The 12064-nt window shown below is 59.6% G+C and overlaps 1 protein-coding gene across 1 annotated transcript in view; it reads right to left on the bottom strand.

Moving 5' to 3' along the window:
• Positions 1 to 12064, bottom strand: part of Dpp6 (dipeptidyl peptidase like 6) — a 456045-nt gene that overhangs the window by 58788 nt on the left and 385193 nt on the right. Inside the window, exons 9-10 of the mRNA XM_042677192.1 lie at positions 7342 to 7496; positions 4319 to 4416 (exon numbers count right to left, since the gene is read on the bottom strand). Of these exons, the coding sequence (XP_042533126.1) occupies positions 4319 to 4416; positions 7342 to 7496 (253 nt within the window). The remainder of the gene's footprint in view (positions 1 to 4318; positions 4417 to 7341; positions 7497 to 12064) is intronic.

Genomic DNA, 12064 nt, shown 5'->3' with positions numbered 1-12064 from the left:
GGCCCTCTGCGGCTCTAAAACCTGGCCAGTGGGATCAAAATACAGAAGCAGAAGTAAAAGGAAACTGAAGGGAGAGGCCTCAGGGCCTTTGTCAGCCAAGTCTGCAGGTGGTAGGGCCACAGGCCCCGCGGCCTGGTCCAGGGGCACCTGAACACGGTGCTGAGTTTTTTCTCAGGCTCCACAATCTCTTTGGGACCTGTGGTTGTCAGGCAACCAGGACCAGTCCTGGATGGGCGGCCGCCATTCATCTGAACAGGACATGTAAAGACATGCATAAGACTGGGAAAACACGTACATCGGCACAAAGCAATGTGTCTTCAAAGCAACGCTGCTGGCCATCTGCTGTATCGTACATCAACACCCAGCTCCCTGGCACCTGAGCCCTGAAGAGGCAGCGGAGCTGGCGGTGTCTGCTCTGTCAGTGCTGCTGGGCTTGTATGTGAGAGGCTCAGAGCCACGGGATGGATAATGGAGTCCTCTCGCTCCTCTCCACCCACAGCATAGTCGGTGCCCATACCCCCACAGTGCCCTTTGCCTGCCAAGGTGGAGCTGAGCTGCGTGGGGCTGCTGTTCTCAGTCCTTTCCAACATGGATGTTTTCTGAGACAACCCCTAGTTTTCCTGATGGCAGCTGTGTGGTCCTGTCTACTCCCCACTTGCTCCAACAATGGGGCCCTTTGTCCCTGTGGGGTTTGCTCTGCTCTACACGGCCAAGGGTCTGCCCATGAGAGGCCGCCTGACCCTCCTCTCCCAGTGTCCCCACACAGAGTGAGGGTTCACAGAGGAGGAGTCCTAGGGTGCTGACGAGCCTCACCCCGTCACAGGGCCCCTGGGCTGGTGGACAGGCAGAGAAGGGGCCAGGGAGCGGGCCCAGTCAGCGCCTTGGCCCATTCGTCCCGACTGCTCGGTGCCAGGCTGCGGAATGGCGACAGCTGTAGGCTTCTGGGCATCTTGGCTTCTAGCCCTCCCGAGGTTTGGGGAGCATTTTTTAATGCATCACTCCTCCCTCCCCCAAGGCTGGGTCTTCTTTTGCCTTTTCTTGCAGGTGCGCCTCTAGGATGCTCCGTCTGAGATGGGAGGGCGTCCACCCGCCCCGCCGGACGCCACGGGACTGGCCGTGCCGCCACCCTGGTGCCTGGTCACAACAGAGCCAATCGCACCTCTGGCTCCTGTTCAGTATCACTACTTGGCCCCTCCACAGTGACCTCTGAGCGATGCCCAGTGGAGGGCTGGGTGGCCAGTGTGTTAGGTGAACTTGAACTTCCAAGACAGGGCAGGGTGGCGCCAGGGGTCTGGAGTCACATGACACAGACATCCATGTATCACCTCCCCGTGCATCACCTCCCCGTGCTCCCTGCATCACCTCCCCGTGCATCACCTCCCCGTGCTCCCTGCATCACCTCCCCGTGCATCACCTCCCCGTGCTCCCTGCATCACCTCCCCATGCATCACCTCCCCGTGCTCCCTGCATCACCTCCCCGTGCTCCCTGCATCACCTCCCCGTGCTCCCTGCATCATCTCCCCGTGCTCCCTGCATCACCTCCCCGTGCTCCCTGCATCACCTCCCCATGCATCACCTCCCCGTGCTCCCTGCATCACCTCCCCGTGCTCCCTGCATCACCTCCCCATGCATCACCTCCCCGTGCTCCCTGCATCACCTCCCCGTGCTCCCTGCATCATCTCCCCGTGCTCCCTGCATCACCTCCCCGTGCATCACCTCCCCGTGCTCCCTGCATCACCTCCCCGTGCATCACCTCCCCGTGCTCCCTGCATCACCTCCCCGTGCTCCCTGCATCACCTCCCCGTGCTCCCTGCATCATCTCCCCGTGCTCCCTGCATCACCTCCCCGTGCTCCCTGCATCACCTCCCCGTGCTCCCTGCATCATCTCCCTGCATCACCTCCCCGTGCTCCCTGCATCATCTCCCTGCATCACCTCCCCGTGCTCCCTGCATCACCTCCCCGTGCATCACCTCCCCGTGCTCCCTGCATCACCTCCCCGTGCATCACCTCCCCGTGCTCCCTGCATCACCTCCCCGTGCTCCCTGCATCACCTCCCCGTGCTCCCTGCATCATCTCCCCCATGCTCCCTGCATCACCTCCCCGTGCTCCCTGCATCACCTCCCCGTGCTCTCTGCATCATCTCCCTGCATCACCTCCCCGTGCTCCCTGCATCACCTCCCCGTGCTCCCTGCATCATCTCCCCGTGCTCCCTGCATCACCTCCATTACTCTCCAGAAAATCCACCTTTATTCCTGCCATCATCTCCAGGGCACAGAAGTGAGAATGGAAGCAGGCGAGCGAGGCCTGAGGGCTGGGAGCTGGGAGGTCAGTGGGGAAGGGGCCCGGTGGCTCAGAGCCGGGAAGTCAGCAGGGAAGCCTCACCCAGGCAGGGGTTCTGCGTCTGGGAGCTTTGGCCACAGCTGGCGATGAGTCTGATAGTTAGGCTCGGGTGGGGAGCGAGGGCTACTGGCGTGTTGTGGGCTCAGGGCAGGGGCTGCCCAGCACTGGACAGCACCCCGGGCAGCGCCTGTGCACTGAAAAGACTCCTAGGATTCGAATGCCAACCGCGCTGGAAGCTGGCCTTGGCGGGGATGCTGTCCCCTTCCCTTGGGGCTGCGATCGCGGACTGGCTGGCGGCGGGTGCTCAGGGTCCTCTCCTGCCCTCGCTGTGCGCCGGTGCTTGTTCACCACTAGATGCCTGACGTGCACCTGAATGATAGCCTAGCGCTGTGTGTCTGGATGCTGGTCTCTGAGCTATCTGTGCTCCCCTTAAGAAAATCTCAAGGATGGGGTGGGGTGGGGGAAACAGCGAGCCCTAGGAGAGGCTGCACATCGCACGCCAACGTGTGGAAGCACACAGTTGCATTTAGCTTGGGAACCCAGAGCAGACAGAAGACCCGAGAAACCCCGCAGCCCCCGTCAAGCCCTGGTGGCAGCTAACTTTCCCTGTCCTTGGAGCTAACCCTGCCTGCGGAGACAGCACCGCCGAATCAACTACACGAGACCTTCAATTAACTCAAACAGATGGCCGGAATTTTCCAGGTGACTTCGCATATTAGTTCGGTGAGTTGGCTGCGCCAGGCCCCAGGAGGCTTGGCAGGGATGAGGCTGAGAGGAGACAGAGCTTCAGGAGAGAAAGCCCAGCACTAACTGGAGAAGTATCAGCAAAAATATCAGCCACAAGCAATGACCCCCCTCCTGCCCCCAGCCCCAGGCAGCGGGCGTCGGGCTGCCTGCCCCACGACGGGCCATTTGTGTCTGGTCCAGGGGCAGCCATCTGGGGGCCAAGTGCCTTGGCCTTTAGGGGAGACTTTGGCCTCCCTGGTTGGGGGGACCAGTCCAGAGCAAGGAAGGGAGAGGCCAACCCTCACAGAGCACCAGAGTTCAGTGCTTTGTCTGCCCCTGCAGGACCCTGGATTAGGCACTACTGAAGACGGAAGGTGGAAAGACCTCCAGCGAACTGCGCATGGCCCCGGCTCACGCGGCGGGGCTGGGCCGGGCGGCACAGGAAGCCTCGTGGGGAACATTATCCAGAGCACGGCCAAGCTTCTCTCCCTGCCCTAGAGCGGGCAGCCAGCCCAGCTGCAGTGCTTGGACTGGGTGTTTGCCGAGGCTCCGGCACGGCATGCCCAGACAAACTCAGTTGTAGAATTGCAGGGATCCGTGGGTGAGTGGCCCGTAGGCCACCGTAAGCCCCCCGCCCCCCCAGCATTCTCACAAAAGTGAGCTTGATGATGTGACTGGGCTCCAGAGGTATCATCATCCGCGTCCAGACTGCTGGGGCAAAGCTAGCCAGATGCCCACGACACCAGGCTCGCCCTGTGAGCACAAGCGCTACAGTTGCATTATCCACGACACTGCCACACGTTACCCCCACAGCACAGACGCTCCTCCGGGAGGCCTGGTCTCCTCACAGCGCACACCGCAGTGCCTGGCCACTCAGCCCTGCTCTAGAGACAGGGCACTGTTTACAGGATGCCCACGCGCATGGAGTTCCTTGGGAACCCTGCAGCAGCACATGCACACGTGTCACCGTCTGCCGTGTCCAGGGCACCACGGCCCAGGTGAGACCCACAGGGTGCAGACATGTTCCCGGGGGGCCCGGCCTCCCGCGGAGCCCCGCGGAGCCCAGAGGAAACGGCAGTCCTTGCTGGTTGGGTTTTGGTTTTCTGTTCTCCAGGAACATCACCAAGGAGTAAGGAACGCTTTCGGAAAGTGGATCTACTGCTTGGAAGGTTAATGCTAAGAAACCAGATCCTCAAGGCCCCTTGAGCATGCTTTTATCTTCGTTTTGCTCAGAGCGAGCAGAGGGGCTTACCTCATGCGGGGGTCATCTGGCGGCGTCATCTCCAGGTCATGGGCAGGTCCGTTCAGGCCAGTCACGTGCAGGGAGATACTGGGGTTTCCACTGCCAGCCTGTGGGGACAGGGACAGAGATGTGAACAAGCGGCTTCCCCTGTGGAAAGGGCCTCCGCTCTGCAGGCCTCCCCTCTGCAGGCCTCCACTCTGCAGGGCCTCCTCTCTGCAGGCCTCCCCTCTGCAGGCCTCCACTCTGCAGGGCCTCCTCTCTGCAGGCCTCTGCTCTGCAGGCCTCCCCTCTGCAGGGCCTCCTCTCTGCAGGCCTCCTCTCTGCAGGCCTCCTCTCTGCAGGCCTCCGCTCTGCAGGCCTCCCCTCTGTAGGCCTCCACTCTGCAGGCCTCCGCTCTGCAGGGAGGGCCTCCTCTCTGCAGGCCTCCGCTCTGCAGGCCTCCCCTCTGTAGGCCTCTGCTCTGCAGGCCTCCGCTCTGCAGGGAGGGCCTCCACTCTGTAGGCCTCCTCTCTGCAGGCCTCCACTCTGCAGACCTCCTCTGCAGGGCCTCCTCTCTGCAGGCCTCCTCTGCAGGCCTCCACTCTGCAGGCCTCCCCTCTGCAGGCCTCCGCTCTGCAGGGAGGGCCTCCACTCTGCAGGCCTCCTCTCTGCAGGCCTCCACTCTGCAGGCCTCCCCTCTGCAGGCCTCCGCTCTGCAGGCCTCCACTCTGCAGGCCTCCTCTCTGCAGGCCTCCGCTCTGCAGGGAGGGCCTCTGCTCTGCAGGCCTCCGCTCTGCAGGGAGGGCCTCCACTCTGCAGGCCTCCTCTCTGCAGGCCTCCGCTCTGCAGGCCTCCGCTCTGCAGGCCTCCTCCCTGCATGCCTCCGCTCTGCAGGCCTCCACTCTGCAGGGAGGGCCTCTGCTCTGCAGGCCTCCGCTCTGCAGTGGGTCTTAAGGAACTCCGGAGCTCAGTGCTGTGGAGTGAAATCTACGTTGAGGACAGAGAATCCAGTGGATTGGGAAGCCATGATGGGATGGAAGGATTCGGTTAGGAGAGGAGGAGGCGGGAGGGCGAGGGAGCAGGGGAGAATATTGGTCAGCTCCCGTCGCACTCAAGTCCTCCACCCAGGGGCAGGGCGCCACTCAGCTCTGTCCTTCCTTTCTCTGGGGAACGGGCGCTGGCCGGGAAGGGGCTGCGGGAGACCAGGTATTTTCTCACTCTGGGGGAGACAGGGGTCTCCTCTGCACCCCACATGCACTGGAAGTATGTCTGTTGGCCAGAATATGTTGCTTTCCTGTTCAAACTATGCAGTCCTGAGCGATCCAGCGTTGAGAGCACCTATCTCAGAGCTGACTGCAAACGGAGGGGCCTCCAACCACTTCTAGATCAGGGGACTTCTCCTGGAGGGGTCCCCAGAGACCATTCCACCTCTGGGTGGTGGAAGATCAAAGGCTGGTATTTTATGTGTGTGTGTGTGCATGAAATATACACACGTCTGTGCACACACATATACATGTGTGTTGGAGGAAAGTGGAAGTTTAGGAAGATCTGACTTGGTCCCGTTTACTGTGTTTCCAGTCGGCCCTAAACTCCCAAGTAATACAGAGTTATGTCCAGTGCAGAGCGGCTGTTGGGGAACACAGGAACCATCCAGGGCCCATCCACGTGTGTGCAGATGGCTAGTGAATCATGGAGGACAGAAAGGAGACAGACATGTGTCCCTGGAGAATGCATGTTCATCCCTGTGGACCCCACAGACAGTAACCACAAGTCTGCATGCCGGCTTTTATGGCCTGAACATGGCCTCGAGTTCAGATGCTGAGACTCTAGCTTTCAACATGATGGTGTTTGGAAGTGGTAATTAGAGACCAGGGCTTTCTGTGGCCCCACTATGTGCCTGGCAGTTTGGAAGCCAGGAAGAGACCAGGTGCACTCAGAGCCCTGCTCCAGGACTCCAGCCTCCGGAGTGGAAGCAGATTCCTGTTGTCTGAGCAGACTTATGTTGTGGCAGCCGGTGGACATGCCAGGATGTTTCTTTCCTCTCACTGTGGCTCCAGGACCCCCCGCAGACCCTGTTTCTGCACTCAGGGTATGAGGTCTCTGTGTGTGAGCTAGGCCTCAGATCCAGGGTTCTGGTGGACCCGAGGCCAGCGCTCTAGACCTGCAGAGTGGTCTGGCAGTGGGGATGCTGTGGACCAAGCTGTTCCTGGCAGAGGCCGGAGGCTGCCTCGGGGGAGGGCACAGACAAGGCACACATCTGCCTGGCTGCTGGCCTTGGCGATGTCTAGTGAAGGCGGCAGTCAGCAGCTGGCCCTGTGCGAGCACCTTCTAGAAGCCTCAGGCTTCCCTCGGTGCTCTGACCCTGAGATTTGGTGATAAAGTCATGTTTGGTTGCCCTGCCCGGACATCCAAGCTGGACCCTGGCTGTCCTTCTGGCCCTTTGGGTTGGAACACACCAGTCTTTGTCCGCTTGGGTTGCTATAATAAAGGCCCAAAGCCAGTGGCTGGTAAACCACAGGCATGAACATCTCCCAGGTCTGGGGGCTGGAAGTCCACAGTCAGAGCCAGCGTCAGGGGGCTCCTTCCTCCTGGGTGGGGGTCTTCTCGAGGGAACTGGTGCAGCAGAGATGGGAGAGGTGCTCTCGGCACCCACTCCCCACCGTGCCCAGACCCCTCCCACCCATCACCGTGGCTGGTGTGGCGGGGACACAGGCATTCAGACTGCAGCAGGGCAGTGCCCTGCCCAGGCAGGGGACCAGGGTGGATGGGAGTCCTGCCATAGCACAGCCACAACCTAAGCAGCAGCAGCAGGAACAGGGTGGGGACGGCGTATTTAGGTTTGTGCTCATGGAACTCAGACACACAACCAACGGTCCCTCTCCATTATTGAAAACACGCGGAACCAGGCAGCAACGTCAGCGGAACAGAGACCGTCGCGCGATGCCGTGAGGAACGGCTCCTCTCTCCTCTGCGCTCCACACGGCTCGTGCTCACTCGTGTGGCGACTGCCTCCACACCGGGAGTCAGCTGGGGACCCAGAATGACGTGCCTACCTTGGGGTAGTGGTAGGGCTTCACGGAGGGGTACGGGGAGCCCGTGTAGGTCGGCAGCTCCATGACAGGCACGCGGGAGTCATTGATGGTGGCGTAGGCCAGCCGTGTGCCATCGGGAGACCACCAGTGTGCGATGTGGGTCTTCAGGATCTCCTCTGGGGGGGAGACAAAGCAGAGAAGTGTGAGCAGGCAATGGGCGGGGCGGGGTGGGGCAGGGCAGGGTGGGGCGGGGCCGGAGGGGAGTGAGCGCTGGGGTCTGGGAACCAGCGGCAATCTCAGAGCCATCTTCCTTGCTCCTGGGCAGATAGATCTCTGCTCCACAGATCTGGAATAATGGGAGGCCAGACGTCAGCCCTGGCCAGGCGGCACCACGCTCAACTCCACAGGAACTGGCTGTCTGGAGCTGTTTTCTACGTCGCACAAATCTGAGCACCGGGAGCCCAAGGAATCCATGTCCCCTCCCGATGACCATTGCACGTTAGCTATCTCCTTTGATTTCCTTTCTCCCTGAGTGTGTTTTACCCATTTGCATAGAGCCCTTTCTCTGCTAAGGAGTCCTTGTGAGTTGGACTACTGTTACACAATTTGAGATTGTTATTTCAATATGACTTTCAACATGGACCCTGAGCAAGTCGCTTCCCACCGAGGCACGACCGGTTCAGACACATCCACTAAGACTGCTGGGCAAGCCCTAATCCAAGAAAGACGGCCTGGCAGAGGGCGGGGCCCGGGTGACCCAAAGGAAGGATGAGGTTCAAAGCCCATACAGGCCCCGCCCTTAAAGGGCAGCTGGATTTTGGTCAGAAAAGCCAAATGGCCCCATTGTGGAGGGAACAGAGGTGGCCAGGCGACTCCCTCACTGTTCAGCCACGAGCGGCCTTGCATCCCGTCCCTCAGACTTCCAGCTGCGGATTGGTTTTGATAGAGTCTGAAGTCAAATCCAGAAAGAGAAATTCTGGTTTTGGTTTTGAGCTGGCTATGGAGCCCAGGCTGGCCTCAAACTCGTGGCCCTTCTCACTCACGTCCTGAGTGCGGAGTTCGGGGCTACAGGGACGCACAGCACGCCTGGCCTCCGCTGTGTCATTGACAAGGCATAAACACAAGCCGGCACAGGGAATCAGCCACCCTCCTGGGTGATCCCTCGACAGGGATCGAGGTACACAAACTCACGCCCTCTACGTCTGTTGTAAAATAACAGCCAAGAGAACCGTGCAGAGGCAGCCGCTCAGCTGCCACACAGAAGTTGTAGCAAACCCTGAGAGGGCTTCGGGGACACCAAAGACATAAAATGCATGCATGTGACTCAAGGCAGGGCAGGGTCGGCGGGTCGAAGGTGGGTGGGAGGCCCACCAGAGGAGATTAAGGGGAAGGGATGTAGCAGGAAGCCCCAGGGGCCAGTCCTGGGGGGCTGCAGACATCACCAAGGTGGGGGGGGATTCACCACGGAGAGCTCAGGCTTCATTAGTGCGGACGCTGGGGCCACACGGGGCCTGGCAGAGCCGTTGGACATGGCCTGGTGGCTTTTCCTTCCTTCCCCATGTCTGGAGGCAGCTGGGGTACTGCGGGAATATGTGACCCTCCTGTGTGTCCTTGCTGTCCCAGAGCAGCCCTGCAGCCCCCACACCTGTGAGACCCTCTGTCAACTGTGAGACCCTCTGTCACCTGTGAGATCCTGTCACCTGTGAGATCCTGTCACCTGTGAGATCCTGTCACCTGTGAGATCCTCTGTCACCTGTGAGACCCTCTGTCAACTGTGAGACCCTCTGTCACCTGTGAAATCCCTGTCACCTGTGAGAACCCGTCACCTGTGAGACCCTCTGTCACCTGTGAGACCCTCTGTCACCTGTGAGACCCTCTGTCACCTGTGAGATCCTGTCACCTGTGAGACCCTCTGTCACCTGTGAGGTCCTCTGTCACCTGTGAGATCCTGTCACCTGTGAGATCCTCTGTCACCTGTGAGACCCTCTGTCAACTGTGAGACCCTCTGTCACCTGTGAAATCCCTGTCACCTGTGAGAACCCGTCACCTGTGAGACCCTCTGTCACCTGAGATACCGCCCCCCATCACCTGTGAGACCCCGTCACCTGTGAGACCCTGTCACCTGTGATACCCACTGTCACCTGTGAGACCCTCTGTCACCTGTGAGATCCTGTCACCTGTGAGACCCTCTGTCACCTGTGAGACCCTCTGTCACCTGTGAGACCCTCTGTCACCTGTGAGGTCCTCTGTCACCTGTGAGGTCCTCTGTCACCTGTGAGACCCTCTGTCACCTGTGAGACCCTCTGTCACCTGTGAGACCCTCTGTCACCTGTGAGACCCTCTGTTACCTGTGAGATCCTGTCACCTGTGAGACCCTCTGTCACCTGTGAGACCCTCTGTCACCTGTGAGATCCTCTGTCACCTGTGAGATCCCCTGTCACCTGTGAGACCCTCTGTCACCTGTGAGACCCTCTGTCACCTGTGAGACCCTCTGTTACCTGTGAGATCCTGTCACCTGTGAGACCCTCTGTCACCTGTGAGATCCTCTGTCACCTGTGAGACCCTCTGTCACCTGTGAGGTCCTCTGTCACCTGTGAGACCCTCTGTCACCTGTGAGACCCTCTGTCACCTGTGAGACCCTCTGTCACCTGTGAGATCCTGTCACCTGTGAGACCCTCTGTCACCTGTGAGGTCCTCTGTCACCTGTGAGACCCTCTGTCACCTGTGAGACCCTCTGTCACCTGTGAGATCCTGTCACCTGTGAGACCCTCTGTCACCTGTGAGGTCCCCTATCACCTGTGAGGTCCTCTGTCACCTGTGAGACCCTCTGTCACCTGTGAGGTCCTCTGTCACCTGTGAGATCCTCTGTCACCTGTGAGACCCTCTGTCACCTGTGAGGTCCCCTATCACCTGTGAGGTCCTCTGTCACCTGTGAGGTCCTCTGTCACCTGTGAGGTCCTCTGTCACCTGTGAGACCCCCTGTCACCTGTGAGGTCCTCTGTCACCTGTGAGACCCTCTGTCACCTGTGAGACCCTCTGTCACCTGTGAGACCCTCTGTTACCTGTGAGATCCTGTCACCTGTGAGACCCTCTGTTACCTGTGAGGTCCTCTGTCACCTGTGAGATCCTCTGTCACCTGTGAGACCCTCTGTCACCTGTGAGGTCCTCTGTCACCTGTGAGACCCTCTGTTACCTGTGAGGTCCTCTGTCACCTGTGAGGTCCTCTGTCACCTGTGAGACCCTCTGTCACCTGTGAGACCCTCTGTCACCTGTGAGACCCTCTGTCACCTGTGAGACCCTCTGTTACCTGTGAGATCCTGTCACCTGTGAGACCCTCTGTCACCTGTGAGACCCTCTGTCACCTGTGAGGTCCTCTGTCACCTGTGAGACCCTCTGTCACCTGTGAGACCCTCTGTCACCTGTGAGACCCTCTGTTACCTGTGAGACCCTCTGTTACCTGTGAGATCCTGTCACCTGTGAGACCCTCTGTCACCTGTGAGATCCTCTGTCACCTGTGAGATCCTCTGTCACCTGTGAGGTCCTCTGTCACCTGTGAGGTCCTCTGTCACCTGTGAGATCCCCTGTCACCTGTGAGATCCTCTGTCACCTGTGAGACCCTCTGTCACCTGTGAGATCCTGTCACCTGTGAGACCCTCTGTCACCTGTGAGACCCTCTGTCACCTGTGAGATCCTGTCACCTGTGAGACCCTCTGTCACCTGTGAGGTCCTCTGTCACCTGTGAGGTCCTCTGTCACCTGTGAGATCCCCTGTCACCTGTGAGATCCTCTGTCACCTGTGAGACCCTCTGTCACCTGTGAGATCCTGTCACCTGTGAGACCCTCTGTCACCTGTGAGACCCTCTGTCACCTGTGAGATCCTGTCACCTGTGAGACCCTCTGTCACCTGTGAGGTCCTCTGTCACCTGTGAGGTCCTCTGTCACCTGTGAGGTCCTCTGTCACCTGTGAGACCCCCTGTCACCTGTGAGGTCCTCTGTCACCTGTGAGACCCTCTGTTACCTGTGAGATCCTGTCACCTGTGAGACCCCCTGTCACCTGTGAGACTCCCTGTTACCTGTAAGACCCCTGTCACCTGTGAGATCCTCTGTCACCTGTGAGATCCTCTGTCACCTGTGAGGTCCTCTGTCACCTGTGAGACCCTCTGTCACCTGTGAGACCCTCTGTCACCTGTGAGGTCCTCTGTCACCTGTGAGACCCTCTGTCACCTGTGAGATCCTGTCACCTGTGAGACCCTCTGTCACCTGTGAGGTCCTCTGTCACCTGTGAGATCCTGTCACCTGTGAGGTCCTCTGTCACCTGTGAGACCCTCTGTCACCTGTGAGACCCTCTGTCACCTGTGAGGTCCTCTGTCACCTGTGAGACCCTCTGTTACCTGTGAGGTCCTCTGTCACCTGTGAGGTCCTCTGTCACCTGTGAGACCCTCTGTCACCTGTGAGACCCTCTGTCACCTGTGAGACCCTCTGTTACCTGTGAGATCCTGTCACCTGTGAGACCCTCTGTCACCTGTGAGACCCTCTGTCACCTGTGAGATCCTCTGTCACCTGTGAGATCCCCTGTCACCTGTGAGACCCTCTGTCACCTGTGAGACCCTCTGTCACCTGTGAGACCCTCTGTTACCTGTGAGATCCTGTCACCTGTGAGACCCTCTGTCACCTGTGAGATCCTCTGTCACCTGTGAGATCCTCTGTCACCTGTGAGGTCCTCTGTCACCTGTGAGACCCTCTGT

The sequence above is a fragment of the Dipodomys spectabilis genome, unplaced genomic scaffold (assembly GCF_019054845.1).
Source record: "Dipodomys spectabilis isolate Male_0828 unplaced genomic scaffold, ASM1905484v1 ptg000034l, whole genome shotgun sequence".
In the NCBI taxonomy this organism is placed as follows: Eukaryota; Metazoa; Chordata; class Mammalia; order Rodentia; family Heteromyidae; genus Dipodomys; species Dipodomys spectabilis.
This window is presented reverse-complemented; position numbering and strand designations above follow the sequence as displayed.